Genomic DNA, 19,857 nt, shown 5'->3' on the forward strand with positions numbered 1-19,857 from the left:
TTTTCACATCTGTGGCAGGAATCCGACTGCTTAAGGTACCACATTCTTTCATCCAGGGTGCACATAAGCAAGAAGCTGCAACTGGCAGCAGAGACAGGACTCAAACCTCTGCACTCTGACTTCCAATGTGGGCGTCTCAAACAACAACCTAACTGCTGTGCCAAACACCCACCCCCTAACAATCGAATTTAATAGCAAGCTTCTGCACCCAGAGAGTAATTTATGAGAATAAGATCAGCCCCACCCACATAGTCAATGATGATACAGTAAGTTTAACACATAAGAATCTGACATTGAGATTGGGACTTTTTTTGAGCACTGGATGCACAATAATTTGTCAGCTTTCTGAGACACAGTTTTGAATTACTCTTCAAGGCAGACATGTACAAATAGGCTACTCATCTGGTGAGGGAGCCTAGGCCAGTTACAGTCCCTGTGTCCCCAAGAAGACAGTGGTGCTCATTACTAATTATCACATATACCCCATACCATTAACCATAAGGTTGCATAGGTTTTTCCCAGTTAAGAATTACTGCATTTTGCAGAGGAAATTACTGATAATCTGGCAAAACACAAATATCTCAGATTTTCTCTATTTGATTCTATTTTAGGCATACATCAGAAAACCATACCTCATCCTGTTCCCTAAAACAATGATACAGGCATGATAGAAGTTGTATAGATGGGGCCTGCACTGTGACGTAGCCGGTAAAGCCGCTGCCTGCAGTGCCAGCATCCCAGAAGTGGGCACTGGTTTGAGTTCCAGATGCTCCACTTCTGATCCAGTCCCTGATAATATGCTTGGGAAAGAAGCAGAAGATAGCCCAAATCCTTGGGTCCCTGCACCTATGTAGGAGACCTGAAAGAAGCTCCTGACTCCTGGCTTCGGATCAGCTCAGCTCCAGCCGTCACAATTTGGGGAGTGAACCAGTGGATGGAAGACCTCTCTGTGTGTCTCTACCTCTCTCTGTAACTCTCTCTTTAAAAAAAAAGATTTATTTATTTATTTATTTATTCGAAAGTCAGAGTTACACAGAGAGAAGAGAGGCAGAGAGAGAGAAAGAAGTCTTCTATCCGATGGTTCACCCCCAATTGGCTGCAACGGCCAGAACTGCACCAATCTGAAGCCAGGAGCTTCTTTTAGGTCTCCCACATGGGTGCAGGGGCCCAAGGACTTGGGCCATCTTCTACTGCTTTCCCAGGCCACAGCAGAGAGCTGGATTAGAAGTGGAGCAGCCAGGTCTGGAATAGGTGCCCATATGGGATGCCAGCACTGCAGGCCAGGGTGTTAAATCACTGCTCCACAGCACCAGCTCCCTGTAACTCTCTTTCAAATAAATAAAATAAATCTCTTAAAAAATTTGAATTCCCAGCCGGCGCTGTGGCTCACTAGGCTAATCCTCCCCCTGCGGCGCCAGCACCCCTGGTTCTAGTCCCGGTTGGGGCTCCGGATTCTGTACTGGTTGATCCTCTTCCAGTCCAGCTCTCTGCTGTGGCCCGGGAAGGCAGTGGAGGATGGCCCAAGTGCTTGGGCCCTGCACCTGCATGGGAGACCAGGAGGAAGCAGCTGGCTCCTGGCTTCAGATCAACACAGCATGCCGGCCATGGTGGCCATTTTGGGGGTGAACCAACGGAAAAGGAAGACCTTTCTCTCTCTCTGTCTAACTCTGCCTGTCAAAATAAATAAATAAAATAGAGTGATACCTACTGAGCATCTACTCATCTTTAAAAAAAAAATTTTTGAATTCCCTCCCCCACATTGCTTTCATCATTTATTGACACTTGCATCAGGCCACTTCATTTCTTGCTCATTTTGGCTCTTGTCTTAATTTTTGGTGACTTGAACATATATGTAGGTGACCTCTCCAGGCCTTGGCCCCTCAGTTCCTGAAACTCTTTTACCTCTCTGACCTTGTCCTCCACCAGACCTCACTCACTCATTCCCATAACCATGCCACAGACTTTGTTGTTACACATCATAAACTTTCTGATCACTACCTCCTATTTTTTTCAGATCATTCTCTCTAGGATTCTAATTCCAACAATCTTTCAGCCCCTCTGAGACCAAGAATCTGTGAATCCTGCTCCTCTCTCACTGCCCTCACCTCCTATCTCATAACTCTGGTCTTTGCCAGCCTAAATGCCACGGTCAATATTATGGCTGCTCCCTTGTAAATACCTAGAATTTCTGATCCACTTTTGTATTGCCTCACTTTAAAATCCTCACTAGACTCCTTAAATAAATGCTTTATACTGCCCAGAAGCTACACCACATTTCCTCACACCACATATATCCATATTATCCTAGGCTTTCATTCATTCTCTTCTTTCCTCAAACTTCTAATATGTCCTCCCCCTTCAGATCTCGTTGGTGATCTTGCTTATGTTTCCAAAGTAAAATTTCACAGAAATTCCACCACCTCATTGACCTCCCTGAGGGTATCTATACTCATATACTGTGCCTTCCTTTCTATTAAGTTAGACAAACCATCCATGATCCTACTGAAGTGTTCTGCACTAAGTTCCCATACTCTCTCACCAACTTGGGATATGGATCCACTAACTTTTTCCTCTTTATTGCATATTTCACATCAGCATACAAACCCATTTTTACTTCTCCCATGTAAAATATGAAAACAGCAAACTCTTCCAGAGAGTAGTCCATTCCCTGCTCTTTCTCTAGTAACACGCTTTTTTAAAAAGATTTACTTTACTTATTTGAAAAACAGAGTTACAGAGAGAAAGAGAGAGAGGGAGAAATAGAAATAGAGATCTTTCACCCCCTGCTTCACTACCCAAATGGCTGCAATGGCCAGGGCTGGGCCAGGTTGAAGTCAGGAGTTCCATCCAGGTCTCTCACATTGGGGCAGGGGCCCAAGGACTTGGGCCATCTTCTGCTGCTTTCCCAGGTGCATTAGCAGAGAGCAGGATTTGAAGTGGAGCAGCGGGACTCAAACCAGCACCCATGTGGGATACCAAAATTGCAGGCAGCGGCTTAATCCATTACACCACAACACTGATCCTCTGCAAGTCTCTTTGAACAACTAATCAGTCTGTCTCTTCTATATTCTATTAAACTCATTTCAGTCAGGTTTCCAACTGTATAATTCCACTGAAACTGTTCACCAAGGTCAGCCAGGACCTTTGCATCGCTAACCCCAAAGGTCAAGTCTCAGCCTCTGTCTTACCTGACCTAGGACCATCGTTTGGCACAGAAGACTGCTCTCTTCTTCTTGATACACTTCTTTCCAGTTTGGCTTCCTGGACACTAAATTGGGTTCCTTCTACCTCAATGGCTGCTCTTTATAAATCTCCTTAACTGGTTCCTCTCTCTGAGTTCATTCTTTGTCCAGGTATGTGCCTCTCCTTTTTTGCTTCCTTGAAACTCTTATCAAGTGCTTCTTTCTATGGATAGTTCAGTGATCACCCTACTTTGTAAAACTACAATCCTAGGGTGTTTGGCTATTGGAAACACCTCATTTGGGTCTCCCACATCCCGTATCATTGAGTCCCAATTCCATCCCCATCCTCGTTTCCTGCTAATGTGCACCCTTGGAAGTAGCTGGTGATGGGTTAAGACTTGTGTCCCTGTCACCCATGTGGGAGACTCAGATTGAGACCCTGACACCTGGCTTTGACCTGACCCAGCCTAGCTGTTGCAGCCATTTGGGCAATAAACTGGTAGATGTGAAAGACACCTCTCCCTCTCTCCCTCTTACCTTTGTCTTCCTTTCAAATAAATAAATGTTTTTTTAATTACAATTCTTTCCGCCTCCTGTATTCTATTGTTTTCCCAAAATTATTTTTCATCTTGTAACATGCAATATGATTTTTTATTATGTTTAGTGCCTTTCACACCCTACCTGCATTAAACTCTACAAGGGCAGGGATTGTTTTGTTTTGTTCACGTTGTGTTCACAGTGGCTAGAATAGTGTACAAGCACATGACTGGTGCTCAGTAAGGAACTGGTAAATGAGTAAATTAAATAACAATGTACCATGATAAGAAGACTCTGTATATTTGTACTTAAAGTACAGCATTTATAATGTTGAACAGTACTGGCTTAAAAGAAAAAAAATCAGGGGCTAGAGCTGTGGCGTGGTTGGTTAAGTCTCTGCCTGTGGTGCCTGCATCCCATTTGGGTGCTGATTCAAGTCACAGCTGCTCCGCTTCCAACCCTTTCTCTGCTATGGCTGGGGAAAGCAGTGGAAGACAACACAAGTGCTTAGGCCTTTGCACCCATGTGGGAGACCTAGAAGAAGCTCCTGGCTCCTGGCTTCAAATTGACCCAGCTGTGGCCATTGAGGCCATTTGAGGAGTAAACAGCAGATTGAGGATCTCTCTGTTTCTCCCTGCCTCTGCCTGTAACTGTGCCTCTCAAATAAATAAATCTTAATTTAAAAAAAATGTTGTAAATACCCAGAAAAGAAAAAATCATACTCAGCCTTGAATTTCTAATTTAATTTTCTGGATTGTAAATTTTGTAAATATATGGAAAATTATTTTCTTAAGTAAACATCTTACTAGTTATAAGTAGTTTTGGAACACTTATCAGTATTAAATCACCATATTTATAGTTTATTGGGTTTTTAATTATTTAGGGTAATTAAAGTACTTAAAAGACGCCGGCGCCGTGGCTCACTAGGCTAATCCTCCGCCTAGCGGCGCCGGCACACCAAGTTCTAGTCCCGGTCGGGGCGCCGGATTCTGTCCCGGTTGCCCCTCTTCCAGGCCAGCCCTCTGCTGTGGCCAGGGAGTGCAGTGGAGGATGGCCCAGGTGCTTGGGCCCTGCACCCCATGGGAGACCAGGAAAAGCACCTGGCTCCTGGCTCCTGCCATCGGATCAGCGTGGTGCGCCGGCCGCAGCGCGCCGGCCGCGGCGGCCATTGGAGGGTGAACCAACGGCAAAGGAAGACCTTTCTCTCTGTCTCTTTCTCTCTCTCACTGTCCACTCTGCCTGTCAAAAAAGACAATAAAATATTAAATTTATATGTAATTTGAAATATTTAAGAGCATTTATCTAAAGCTTTAAAGACCAAAAATTCACATGCATACCCTTTAGAAGTGTTTAGACAAATTCATTAGGCTTATAAACAAGATTCACAAACTGAACTAAAAGCTTAATAACTGAGTTTTCATCTGACCTTTAGTAGATTATTAACTTTTAGACACAAAAGGAAATCCATAGTCTTTTTCAGGATGCTTAAATTCACACTGTATACACACACACACACACACACCTAGACACACACATTATTTAAACATCACACTCCTGCCCTCTGGTGGCCAAAGGGAGAAACAACACATGTATATTAAAATTTTGCTTCATATACACTTAATAAAAGTGTGAAGTATTATGTAGGAAATACAAATAAGTACCTACTTCAATGCTGTCCATATAGTGAGAGGTTCCTATAGTGTATACCAATTATCCACAAATCCGGGGTGAGAATTCATGGATGCTCAAGACTGCTCTGGTAACTCAAAAGAACACAGAGAAGAAACCTGAGAGGCTTCACAGAGCAGGTGACATTTGAACTAGGCTTTGAGGTAGAAATTAAATAATGTGATTATAGGGGGAAAGAAGGAGCAGAGGAAAATTTATGCTTAGAAGTGGTGAGCAGCCTTGTTTGCCTGTGGTGTATGAGATCACAGTGAAGGATAGGATAGGAAATTTCAGTGGGATCTAGTTAGAAGAGGCTCTGCATGCCATGTGTGGGAGTTTAGGCCCTATGCTAAGGCAAGTGGAAATCATTAAATCTTGAGTAAAAGAGCAAAATAATCCAACAATGTTCAATCACAGAATAGTGTATAGGTTGGGTCAGGAAGGCAAAAAGAATCAGAAGCAGCTGGCATTGTGGTGCAGTGGATTAAGCTGCTGCTTGGAATATTTGCATCTCATTTCAAAGTACTCATTCAAGTCTCAGCTACTCTGCTTCTGATTCAGCTCCCTGCACCCTGGGAGGCAGTAGATGATGACTCAAGTACTTGAGTCCCTGCCACCCACATTGGAGACCCAGATAGAATTCCTGGATTCTGGCTTTGCCCTGACCCAGCCCTAGCTATTGAAGTCATTTGGGTAATGAACCAGTGAAAGAGAAGATCTCTATCTCTCTGTCTCTGTGTGTGCGTGACCTTATCAAGTAAATAAATATTTATTTAATAAAAAAAGAGAAATAAAAGTATTTAGATATTAGAGCTCTGGTTAAGGGGAGTGGACTTGATGACCTGAAGGAAAAGGGAAGAGATTCTGGAAACATCACAGAAGTAAAAAAAAAAATCAGAATTACTTCTATGTGGAGAACAAGGGGAAAGGGCAGTTAAAAATACAATGTAGTTTAAAACCAGCTTATGTAGGAAGATGATGATAAATAAGCAAGACAGTGCTGAAAAATGTTTAGGGAAAATAAACAGAGAGAAGAATTTAAGCATAGGCAAAGCTTCTAGGAAGATGAGCCCAACAAGTAGACAGAAAACTTAGTCACCACATAGAGATAATGTGGTTGTGAGTAAATAAGGTCAGGAGAAGAGGACCAAGGGTATCTCCATTAGGAAAAGACCACATAAAAGAGGATCCTGGGAAGATGCCAGACACAGGAAGAAAATCAAGCAGTGTCATAGAACGCAAAGAAAAGGCTTCAGGAAACTTGCCAGCTGCTTAAGGGCATGACAACCTGAAGGCTGAGAAAGTCATTGTTTTGATGAATTATCAGTGATCTTCAAAACAGTTGTTTCAGCAGAACAGAGAAACCAAAAAAACAAAGTTTGGGGAACAAGCAGAAGATAAGGTATAGGCATTGAATATTTCTTGAAAAAGAATGATTGATTGAATGATTATTGATTGATTTGAAAGGCAGAGCTACAGAGAGACAGAAGCAGAGACTGGGTCCATAGGATTGACGGGGCTCCAGGAGGAAGTTTAACCTGCTATGCCACAGCTCCAGCCCCTGAACATATACTCTAGGTAATTTTGACAGAGTGGAAGACATAACAGTACATTATGTGGGTAGGAAAGTCCAGGGCAGGAGCGGAAGGGTATTGATTTTTTGAATGAGGAAAGCTAGACGTACAAGTAGGGAAAAGAACATAATCAATGAAGAAAGGGAAATGGACTACAAGAAAGACTGAGGAGCTAGATCTGCTAGATATTAGGAGTCAAATGGTACAAAAGTAACAAATGATCTTAGAAAAGCAACCATTTTTCCTGTGAAATAGTGGAGGATAATTAAAGATTCAAAATCATTTTAAGGAGATTGAAAAGAAATATAAGAAGTTAAAGTCAGATATACATGATTTTAGTTAAGATAGGAAATAAGATTATGTCCTGGTACTTTACAATTTAATAAATATTTGAGTTCCTAGAATGTTTCTTATATTACATATAATTAGCATTTACAGTCCTCAAAATGATTTCAATCATGATCTCACTCTTTGAGAACAAAAAGGCAACCATCATAACTTCTCAACACTGACATTAAATATGAAATCAAAGGACATCATAGGAGTTGATCAAAGTTAATCAACAGTTTTGACGATGACACCTAGACTAGAACACAGTATCATTTTCTCTACTGAACTGTCACTACAAAATATGTCCTCTGTCAGATGTCACTTCACAAATATCTGATTATTTTAAAGTTTAGCTTTTAAAAGATTTGTTTTCTTTATGTTGCAAGTCAAAGTTACAGAAAGAGAGAGAAATAGACAGAGACAGAGAGAGATATCTTCCATCTGCATGTTCACTCCCCAGATGGCCACAAACAGCCAGTGCTGGTAAAGGCCTAAACCAGGAGCCAGGAGTCTCATCCTAGTCTCCCACATGGCAGAGACTCAAACATTTGGGCCATCTTCCATTGTTTTCCCAGGTGCACTAGCAAAGAGCTAGATTGGAAGTGTAGAGGCTGGGCCACAAACCAATGCCCACTTGGGATGCTGGCATCGCAGGCAGTTAACTTTACCAGCTAAGTCACAACAGAACTACAAGAAATAAGATGGTAATAAGAAAAAGTTGCATGGGGCCAACACTGGCACAGTGGGTTAAAGCCCTGGCCTGAAGTACTGGGATCCCATATGGGCGCCGGTTCAAGTCCCGGCTGCTCCTCTTCCGATCCAGCTCTCTGCTATGGCCTGGGAAAGCAGTAAAAGATGGCCCAAGTCCTTGGGGCTCTGCACCTGCATGGGAGACCTGGAAGAAGCTCCTGGCTCCTGGCTCCTGGCTTTGGATCAATGCAGCTCCACCTGTTGTGGCCATCTGGGAAGTGAACCAGTGGATGGAAGACCTCTCTCTCTGTCTCTACCTCTCTCTGAAACTCTGTTTTTCAAATAAATAAAATAAATCTTTAAAAAAGAAAAAGTTGCAAACATGTATCTCAAAACAATTACCAGGAACATCATTATATCTTCAAGAGACATTTATGAGTATTCACTATATGCACACAGCTGTGTCAGATGCCAGAAGTACTAAGATTAACATTCTGCTCTCTAGTAAATTGCAGTTTAATAGAAGTAAAGGCAAAAGTAAAAATTAGAGACTTTGTAATTCCCAAAGAAATAGAACTAAACAGCCCTGTAAGCTTTAAATATCATATAAAATCATTTCTCATTCATTATTTTAATGCATCTTACGTACTTTAAGCATCAAATTTTGTCTTTCCAAGTACAAAGAATCTTATTAATTCTCTACAGTTTTTCCAGGTATCATTGGAATAAACTGTCACAAGTATAACCATTTTGAACTCCAATTTAAAAATGTACATAAAATAGTAATAGGACTTTTCATAAATGCATGGATCTGTATCAATTCAAATGGGTTTCCAATGAAAAACAAAGATCTAACAACTACCAATAAACAGAATTGAATTGTCTTTGGAGTTTAATAGAACAAACAGATTTGATTATTTCCACACTGTATCTCCCAAAACTTAGGTAAGGTAGAAAATATACAGCTGAGGCCGTTGCTGTGGCGCTTCGGGTTAAAGCCCTGGCCTGCAGCACCCGCATCCCATATGAGTGCTGGTTCAAGTCCTGGCGGCTTCCCTTCCCATCCACTCCCTGCTAATGTGCCTGGGAAAGCAGTGGAGGATGGCCCAAGTGCTTTGGCCCCTGCACCCATGTGGGACACCCAGAAGAAGCTCCTGGCTCCTGGCTTTGGATCAACTCAGCTCCAGCAGTAGTGGCCATTTGGGGAGTGAACCAATGGATGGAAGACCACCTATTTTCTGTTTCTACCTCTCTCTCTAACTTTGTCTTTCAAATAAATAAAACAAATATTTTTAAAAAAATAAAGAAAATATACAGCTGGAAGGAAAGAGAGATGGGAAAAAATATTTAAAATAAAAAAATTTGTAAATATGTGGAAATATGTAGAACATGTGTTGCCTGAGTCTTATGAAAAGAGAACTTGGTCAAAAATAATATATGAATAAATGCTGGCCAAGCATTTCTACAATTTATAGACGATATCAAGCCACAGATTATAAAAACTCTAAAAAAAAAATCCCAAGTAGCATAAACACAATAAAAACCATACCTAAGCACAACATTGTTAAATAACTGAAAGAAAAAACCTTATCTTCAAAGATACAAAATGGATAGCTGAATTCTCAATAGCAATAATAGAAACCAAAGGGTAATGGAATAACATCTTTTGAAGTGTTACAGCAGAATAACTATCATCCTAAAACTCTATACCTTCAAAGGTGAAGGCAGTATAAAGATGTTTACAGGGGCCTGGTGCTATGGCATAGCAGGTAAAGCCACCACCTGCAGTGCCAGAATCCCATATGGGCGCCAGTTCGAATCCTTGATGCTCCACTTCCAATCCAGCTCTCTGCTGTGGCATGGGAAAGTGGTAGAAGATAGCCCAAGTCCTTGGCCCCTGCACCCATGTGGGAGACCTGGAAGAAGCTCCTGGCTCTTGGTTTTGGATCAGCTTAGCTCCAGCTGTTGCAGCCATCTGGGGAGTGAACCAGGAGATGGAAGACCTCTGTCTCTCTCTCCCTCTGCCTCTGCCTCTCTGTAACTCTGCCTTTCAAATAAATAAAAATAAATCTTTTAAAAAAGAAAAATATCCTCATCAATTAAAGGTTTTCTTTCACACTTAAATAAAGAACCAGACAATTCACTGTTGGTCAATGTTGGATATGAAGATAACCACTGAGGATTACCAAAACACTTCTTTTGGGGAATTTCTCTTTAACATGTTTGACCATAGCAAGGCAGAGACACGAGATTGAGTTAGGTTCATTTCCCAGTTATTAAAACTAAAATCTTAGAACACCTTGAAATTAGCAACCTACAAATTCCAAATGAAATTCTATAATGTTGTTCTAGTGTCAGCACAGATAAAGTGCTTAGCAAAAGGGCTTGGAAGTCCAAAGGGGACCCAGACAGATACTTGGAGACTGAAAAAAATGCAACTTCTGATAGTTGTCTGAGCTGCGAAACCATAAACTTTACAGGCACTGAAGACTAACTATCATTGCCACCCAACTGTTTGCTGTGGTTTGGATATTATTTGCACCCCTAAATGTTCATATGTTGGGAGCTTGGTACTCAGTGCAGCAATGTTTGGTGGTAAACCTTTAGAGTAGGAGGTCCTTGGGCCAATTGCAGCATGCCATTGAAAGAGACCATGGCACCTCTCATGAGACCTTAGTTCTCTTGAGAGGATTGCCATAAAAGCCTGTGCCTGGCCACAGCTAGTTTGAATCCGGTTTCCTATATGGAGATGTGCTATCCTCCTCCTACACACACTCCTGCTGTCTGCCATGAGGCTTTGTGGAAATCTGTTCCATACTGTTTGGTCTTTTAGCCCCCAAACTGTGAGGTAAATAAATGTTTTCTCTATAAAGACATGTTGCCTCAGGTGTTTCATTACAGTAATGGAAAACTGACTAATATACTAAGCATTGTTGTCCACTATGACTATGGTTTTCCTGTTGAAAATAGGCAAAAATGGCATATTGCTAAAGGTCACATTTCAGGACCATGATTTTAGAATGTTAAAGAATCACAGGGCTGGAGTTGTGATGTGGTGGATAGAGCAGCTGTCTGTGACACCAGAGTCACATGTGGGCACTGGTTCATGTCCCAGATGCTCCACTTCCAATCCAGCTCCCTGTTAATGGCTTGCGAAGGCAGCAGAAGATGGCCCAGGTGCTTGGGCCCCTGGAAACTCCTGATTTGGCCTGAACCAGTCCTGGCCACCGTGGCCGTCTGGAGAGTGAACCAGTAGATGGAAGATCTTCTCTCTCTCTCTCTCTCTCTCTCTCTCTCACTGTGACTCTGACATTCAAATAAATAAATCCTTAAAAAATAAAAGAAAAAAGAATATCCAGAGAACTGTTAAAAAATGGAGAGTCATGCTTTCCACTCAATTGTGCTGTGAAGCTGAAATAAGTAAAGCACATTTTACAGAATGAGGAGAAGGAAGAAGAGGATTCAGGAGGAGGAGGAAGAGGGGAAGGGAGGAGGAGGGGAAGGAAGGAGAGAGTAATGAGGAGGAGAAAGGAAAAAAGAAAGAGAGGGAGGGAAGGAAGAAAGGGAAAGAGAGGAAAGGAGGGGGGGAGGAAATGATGAGGTGATGCACAAGCAAGAGGAAAGTGGCAGCAATGTAGTTTGGGAAGTCTCACAAAAGACACGGCTTCGTGTCTCTAGCTGAGACTGTAGTACCCACTACCTTTAGATGTCTATGTGGGCTAAAAGAATTTACCATGTAGAAGGCAAGAGGAAAATGCAGCTGGAGAGCTAAGGCCCTACGGTAAAGCAGCAGAGGAACGAGGCTCCTGGAGAGCACCCTCTGTTCAAGAGCAACACCTGAGCCCACACCAGCTCGTTTGCAGTATCTACTTCACCTTAACTCTGAAATATTAATTGGCCTAAACATCATGATTTTTAAAAGTCTTACTAGTGGTCTTAAACCATTTATAGTCCATTAACAGTTATTTTGTAAACTGTATTCCACTGATATTTTTTAAATGTTAAATGCTCAGGTCATAACCCCTATTGCTCCCCATATTGCCATTTAATATTTAACTCTTGGGGCCTGCGTTGTGGTATAAGGGGTAAAGCCATCAGTCTATGAGGCAGGTATTCCATATGGGCACCAGTTCAAGTCCTGGCTGTTCCACTTCCAATTCAGCTCCCTGCTAATGGCCTGGGAAAGCAGTAGAAGATGGCCCAAGCGTTCGGGTCCCTGCACCCATGTGGAAGACCTGGATGAAGCTCTTGGCTCCTGGCTTCTGGCTGGCCCAGCCCTGACCCTAAAAAATAAACATTCCCTCTCTCTCTCTGTGTCTCTGCCTCTCCCATTCTGTAACTCTACCTTTCAAATAAATAAAAATAATTTTTATATAAAAAATGGAAAAAAGAATCAGACTCTTAACTGAATGTCTAAAATGGCTCTGATGGGCTCACTGGACACGCTTTGAGGACAGCTCCTCAAGGACAAGGTTGCTGAAGAGACAATTTTCACTCTCTGACCTACAGGACACCCAGATCCAAATGTTGAAAAGATCTAAGGATTTTCTTTTTGTTTGTATGATAAGCAAACTGATGGCTTAAGGTATACATCTGCAGGAATAAAAAGAAACATATTAAAAATGATCATAATTTAATCAATGTATAAAATATAGATATGGGGAAACAACATTCATAATCATCATGTGATATTTTCCATCTCAAGTACAAGAAATAAAAAGCATAAACTTTAGGGATTCCCAGTCTCGGTTAAAAAATATAAGGAAAGAATAAAGCCAGGTTTTCATTCTGACAAAAGGCAAACAAACAAACAAAAATCACCAACTAGAATAAACCAGTTATTCAAAGAACTCTGAACCTCAGAAGGCTCTCAGGGATCACAGCTGAATTAGACAAAGAAATATGTGATCATTGTTAATAATGACCCACGTAATTTAGTGTGGAACTTAGGGTCTTGCCTGATTTGATTTAGATACTCTTCTAAAAGGAGAAACTATCTATTAAATGTATAATGGCTTGAAGAGAAAGCACATATTAGAACTTAACATTCATTTCCACCATTCACACTTGCATCAGGAACTATGCCCCACTTCCTCATAATCCTTCTCCAGGGCAGCCAAATCTTCCCTGGCCTCTGAGAATTCTCCTTGTTCCATGCCTTCTTGAATGTACCAGTGCAGAAATGCCCTCTTGGCATACATGAGGTCAAACTTGTGGTCTAGGCGGGCCCAGGCCTCCACAATTGCCGTGGTGTTGCTCAACATACAGACAGCCCTCCGGAGCTTGGCCAGGTCCCCCCCTGGCATCACCTCTGGTGGATGATTGTTGACGCCCACTTTGAAACCAGTTGGACACCAATCTACGAACTGAACAGAGTTCCTCGACTTCACAGCTGCAATTGCTGCATTCACATCCTTAGGGATGACATCCCCCCTGTAGAGCAGGCAGCAGGCCATGTACTTCCCAAGCTGAGGGTTACACTTGACCAGCTGGTTGGAGAGCTCAAAGCAAGCAGCAGTGATGTCTGACACGGAGGGCTGCACATGGTAGGTTTTCTCGGCAGAGATGATGGGGGCAAAGGTTGTCATGGGAAAATGTATTCTTGGATAAGGGACTAGGTTAGTCTGGAATTCAATTAGGTCCACATTCAAGGGCCCTTCAAACCGAAGAGAAGCAGTAATGGAAGATACCACCTGACCTATCAACCTATTAATGTTGGCATAAGAGGGGCGTTCAACACCAAGTTTGTGATGGCAGATGTCATAGAGGGCCTCATTGTCCACCATAAAGGCACAGTCCAAGTGCTCTATGGTAGAATGGGTAGTGAGGATGGAATTGTAGGGCTCTACTACAGCAGTGGAGATCCTGGGAGCTGGATAGACAGCAAACTCCAATTTAGTCTTTCTGCTATATTCTGCTGAGAGCTGCTCCATTAAGAGAGATGTAAATCCTGATCCAGTACCTCCTCCAAAGCTTCGGAAAATCAAAAACCCCTGGAGTCCACTGCACTGCTCTGCCTGGGTAAAGTAAACACAATGTGAGAAATCAGACAAGTAAATCCAGAGGCAGTGAGCTTGAGGGTAATGGAAGGATACAATTCCTCAAAACAAAAAAATTTCAAGAAAGAACTAGCTTACCACTAACTCCACAGCAAACATAGCTACTTTGAAATATATCTGAGAGGTACTAATTCATAAAGAATAATCTAAAACATTTTGAATCCTGACGTGATGCCACACGTGGAAAATTCCAAACTTGACTTCATGTGATGGGTGTAGTCAAAATGCAGACATGCTAAATATATAGTATAAAATTATATAAAATTATCTTCAGTCTGTGCATATAAGATGTATATAAAACATAAATAAATTTTATGTTTTGATTTGGATTTCATCCCCAAGATATCTCATTTCATATATGCAAATATTTCAAAATCTAAGAAAAACCTAAAATCTAAAACATTTATTTTCCCAAGAATATCAGATAAAGTATACTTAATCTATATAAGCAAAGCATAAAAATTAAATTTTCACTACCCTCCATGTATTTATCTGTATAAGATCTATAGCAAGGCTTTTATCAATCAAAAAGGAAAAAAGAAAAAGAAAGAGAAAATGATAAACAAAATATTCAAATGGTGCAGGGGGCAGATCATTTGGTGAACCAATTAGGATGCTCACATCCCATATCACAGTGCCTAGTTCAAATCTGGCTCCCTCATTTCCAATCCAGCTTCCTGCTAACACGCACCAATAGTTTGGTCCCTGCCATCCTTGTGGAAGACCTGAATTGAGTTCATGGCTTGAAGCTTTGGCCTGGCCCAGGCCAGGCTGATCACTGTAGGCATTTTGGGAGTGAACCAACAGATGGGAGACCTCTTGTCTATCTGTCCACTTCTCAAATGAGTAAATCAATAAAAATTTTAAATATATGTATACATAGAAGCAAAATAATGTTCCCCCATAGTAGATGAAAAGCCCATTATTTGTATGCTCTATCTGTAGTGCTGATGTAAAAGTATGGCGTTAGGTAAAGATTATGCCAAACACCAAAACACTTACTCAGCAAGGAATCTTCAGACTCAGCTCCTTAACAGAAAAATTAACTGTCAGTAAATAGAATAACTAATCTCCAGGCAGGGTGTGCTCTGTTAACGTCACAAATAGTGATGACTATTGGAAAATTAAAATGTTTTGGAGTGCTTCAGAAGTCTCTGAAAACAAGGCAAGCCCTGAGTTAGCAGAAGAAGGAAAGATGGGGACTACTGGGAAAGAATAAGGGCTTTTGTCATCCTTCCCACCTAACAGGGTGTGTTCAAAGCCCAGATTAAGAGCCTTCCCCAGTTCTGATCACCCAGAGTGAGAAGGCTAGGTGGCAATGGTGATGGTGAGATAGATTGATCAATAGATAGGTCGACAGATCAATAGATAGATAATGCTAGGGAGTTCCGGTACAGGATCATAACTACCCAGGCACAGTCTGGGTCAGAGCAGAAGAGGAGCCACTTGCCAGCTTCCGGATCCTCTCTAGCACAAGATCGATGATCTCTGACCCCACAGAGTAGCGACCGCGTGCGTAGTTGTTCGCAGCATCCTCCTTCCCACTAACCAGCTGCTCTGGATGGAAGAGTGAACGGTACTTCCCAGTACGTATGCCATCTGCAGAAAGTGAAAGGAAGTCAGCTGTTAGCCCTTAGCTAATCCTCAGGGGCCCCTATCCTGAATCCCATCTTTCTCCAAATGTTGTGGTAAAGGAATGAAATTTAAACTCCAGAATTCCTAATCAAGAAAAAGATTTTTCAAAAAATAAGTGTGTGTGTGTGTGTGTGTGTGTGTGAAAGGAATAATAGCAGAGAAAGAGATCTTCCATCTGCTGGTTCATATCTGAAATGGCTGCACCAGTTAAGGCTGGGCCAAAACCAGGAAGCAGAATACCATCTGGTCTTCCATGGGGGTGGCAAGGGTACAAGTTCTTGGGCCATTCTCCATTGCCTTCCCACAAGCATTAGTTTCCCACTGGATCAGAAGTGGAAAAGCCAGGACTCAACCTTGGCACCAAAGAGCTGTGTCAGCCCTAGAAGCTTACTGCCTAAGTGGAGATTCATCAAGAGCAACAGTGTTCTCTCAATTCACCTTGCACTCCTGTGTATGACCATGAATTTCTAAACCCCCATTTGCATACCCCAAAATGATCTTAAAATTGAGTTTAAATAACTTTTAACTGCTTACGTACAAAAGAAAACCAAGGTTTAGATGTTGTGAAGATATAGTCATAAATAAGATATATATGCATATAATTCTTGGTTGACTATTTGCTTCCTACTTGTAGCTATATGGTAATTTTCAGTCTAAGGAGGTAATTTACAGACGCCTTCTTGTGACAATTTCCAGTGGGGTTCTTATTGGCCATTAGGTCCATAGATTCCTTTAGTAAAATTCTTGCTTCAAGTTTAGTAGTTATAGAATCTGCTATTCATAACAACACCCATGCCATCCATCCTGACTTTCTGGACATTTGCATACTTTGCTCGAAGACTTCTGTACCTGATCTGGTCTTCTAAACCAACATCCTCAGAGATTTTGATGGTTTTTTAACACAGCTGTTTCACTGTCCCTTAGCTTCCTTAACTCCAATGTCAGTCAGCCGCACTTGAATCATCATCACTCAGAACTATTCCATTTCCAAAATCTTTTTTTATTTTTTATTTTTTTGACAGGCAGAGTGGACAGAGAGAGAGACAAAGAGAAAGGTCTTCCTTTTCCCTTGGTTCACCCACAATGGCCACTGCAGCTGGCGCGCTGTGGTCGGCGCACCGCGCTGATCCGAAGCCAGGAGCCAGGTACTTCTCCTGGCCTCCCATGCAGGTGCAGGGCCCAAGCACTTGGGCCATCCTCCACTGCACTCCCAGGCCACAGCAGAGAGCTGGACCGGAAGAGGAGCAACCAGGACAGAATCCAGCACCCCGACCAGGACTAGAACCCGGGGTGCCGGCGCCGCAGGCGGAGGATTAGCCTATTGAACCACAGCGCCAGCCCCATTTCCAAAATCTTAAACTTGCCAAATCCTTTCTTAGCTTCCTAACCTCCCTGTAACCATGCCCATGATGCAACCCCTGGCTGTCTTCTCAACTTCATCCCCCTTTGTTGTTTTGGTCACACATTCTAAGATCTGGCCACATGGAACACCTTGTTAAACCTGCTACAATCCTTTGTGCATCTATACAGATTTGCAAATGTAGTTCTCTCATGAGGTGTTTGATGACTTCCTGGATTGTTGTTGTTTCCACCTTGTTGAAGTCATTCCTTCCATTATTAGCTTGAATCATATGAAATTGATGGGGTTTTTTTGTTTGTTTGTTTAAAACTAGTCACACTCACACACTGGCAATTTTACATAGCTCAATTTAATACCTATGTTAGTGTTATGACCAGTTACATTTTGTTCTCCTCTAGAATACATTACTTTTCTGTTAAAAATGTGACTTTTATTAAAAAAACAAACCTGGAACCAAATCCATTTCCACATTTAAGTCAATGACATTTGGCAAGTTTCTTAAACTTTCAAAGATTCAATCTCCTCATCTATAAAGTGAGAATGACAATAGTGTCTCCTTACAGAGTCCTTGATAAATTAGCAAGTCCTTAATTGAGAAGGAGTAACTGCTTTCCTGAATATTTACCCCTCAAAAAGTCATCTGTCAATGCCTAATCCCCAGTGTGATGCTGTTGGAAATGGGGTCTTCAAGATGCAAGTGAGTAATGAGGGGATCATCAGTTAGATTAGATTAGTGCTGTCCTAAGAAGTCATGAGAGATGATTTCCCAGCCATGTGAGTACACTGCAAAGTGGGGACCACCCGAAAAACAGGAAAACAGCCCTCTACACAAAATGAAATTTTTAAGGGGTGGGATATTTGAATCCCACATCTGAGTGCCTGGTTTTAGTCTTAACTCTACTCCCAGTTCCAGGTCCCTATTAATTTGCAGCCTGGGAAGTTAACAAGTGATAGCTCAGATGCTTTAGGTCCTGCCACCCACATGGGATACTTGAATTGAGTTTCTGGCTCCTGGGCATTTGGGGAGCATGAATCAGAGGATGGGAGTGTGTGTGTATGTGTGCACCTGCACATGTGTATGTGCAAGCATACATGCCTAAACATGCATGCATGTGCTCATGTTTCTCTCTCCTCCTCCTCCTCCTTTCTGAATTAATTGAGAAATAAATTAATAATTTTTAAAAAGAGCCCTCACCAGAGGCCAACCATGGGGGCACCTTGATCTCAGACTTCCAGCTTCCAGAATTGTGAGGAACAGATATCTGTTGTTGAAGCTCCACATTTCCAATTGGAATCAACCTACTGACACTAACTTCCCATGCCCTGGTCAGATCTGTGCTATACTAAGGTGGTAGCTGAGTAAGAGGTTTGAGTAATCACCTTCCCACGGAGACACGATGTGAACAGCTATACACACACCAAGTTGTCTTCACTGCAGCTATGGAAGCCAAGTAAGAGAACACAGTGCCTTATCTTGTTATAGTCACAAGAAAAGTCAAGAAGGAAAGAGCTGCATATATCATCCCTCCCCCATCTCCCAAGGAGCATGGCCTAGAAAGATGCCTCTCACTTGGGAGAACGAGAGCAAACCAAATCCCAGTGCTAGGCCCACTGTGAAAAACAAAATCAATCGGGTTGAGCCTTCTGGCTCCTGCCCACAAGCCCTTATCCATTCAGTAGTATTTGGCGCCTCCATAACCAGGTGGTATCCACTCCCCTCCCCAAACACCAGAAGAAAGCAAAACTCAAGCCTTGCAGAGAAAACAGAAAAAGGGAACTGAGGACTGCACCTTAGAGCTCAAAACATAGCCTACTACTCTGAGACCCAGCACCTGAGAGAGTCCAAAGGCCTCTACCACCCAGCCAACACTCACAGATTGAGCCTGTAGACTTACCTGGCATCAGGCAGAAACCTGTGCTCCAAGGGGTAGGACTCATTTTGGGGTGTGTCACTGCCAGACTTCAATGGGCCTGGAAGGCACCCCTGAAATTTTGTGAGGCAATGGAATCCATGTACGCCCAGCCTGGGGCCAATCTGGGCAACCAGAGAACTGTCTGCCCAGACGACAAGGAGCCAAGGGACTGTGTCTTAGAAATCAGTGCTGGGCTGGTACAGCCCAACTCTGGGAAAATCTGTCCACTGGGTTTCCATTCCCAGGCCAGTGCTTGTGGACCATCTCTGGACTTGCCCCAATGTCACGTGAATACCTCTGCCCTAGTGAGATTTTTTGGTGTGCAGCACCTTTTGCCTTTTGTGGGCCTGGTGTGCATCCCTAAGATTTCACAGAACTTGGTGACTGTGAGACTGTGTGATCCTCCTAGTACTTGCCTGAGGAGCTACCTCTCCCATCACCCCTCCAACCTTGGGCACAGAGAAAGGAATCATGGGACCGTTTTAGAACTCAATATCAGGTTGATAAAACCCAGCATCAAGAAGATTCTGATAGTTCCTTTCCCTAGGTCAGTGACTAGATGGAGTGTTAGAACTTGCTTCAGTGTTCAGTGGAGTTCCATGTTCCTAGCTGAGCAGTCTTGTATCCCAGTCAGATATGTGCAGCATCAGGCAATCAACCACCTCAGTAGCCAACAGAACATAGCCTACCTCATCAGCAGAGTGGATTACTTAGACATTCTAGAAGGACAGCCACAAATGAAACCAGATTACTATAATCCTTCAATGTGCAGATGTCATAGTTCAACAAGCATCAGAAAATTCCAGGGAAACAAAATTTCACCAAAGAAGCTAAATAGGTGCCAGAAACCAACCATCTAGGAATGGAAATTTTGAAATGCTCAGAAGAAGATTTCAGAATTGCTGTTTT

General features: G+C 42.4%; 1 protein-coding gene across 5 annotated transcripts in view; it reads right to left on the reverse strand.

The window, feature by feature from the left end:
* Positions 1-12,595: 12,595 nt before the first annotated feature.
* The window catches only part of TUBAL3 (tubulin alpha like 3), a 41,521-nt gene continuing 34,259 nt past the window's right edge, over positions 12,596-19,857 (reverse strand). For 4 of the 5 annotated variants that reach the window (XM_051834764.2, XM_051834765.2, XM_051834763.2 and 1 more), the window contains 2 exons: positions 15,487-15,639; positions 12,596-13,994 (listed from right to left, as the gene is read on the reverse strand). In XM_051834764.2, the coding sequence (XP_051690724.2) occupies positions 13,054-13,994; positions 15,487-15,639 (1,094 nt within the window). In that variant the 3' untranslated portion in view covers positions 12,596-13,053. Of the gene's footprint in view, positions 13,999-15,486; positions 15,640-19,857 lie in introns of all 5 variants that reach the window. The other variant, XM_051834768.2, reaches the window with a different exon arrangement.

Source organism: Oryctolagus cuniculus, chromosome 13, assembly GCF_964237555.1.
Source record: "Oryctolagus cuniculus chromosome 13, mOryCun1.1, whole genome shotgun sequence".
NCBI lineage: Eukaryota > Metazoa > Chordata > Mammalia > Lagomorpha > Leporidae > Oryctolagus > Oryctolagus cuniculus.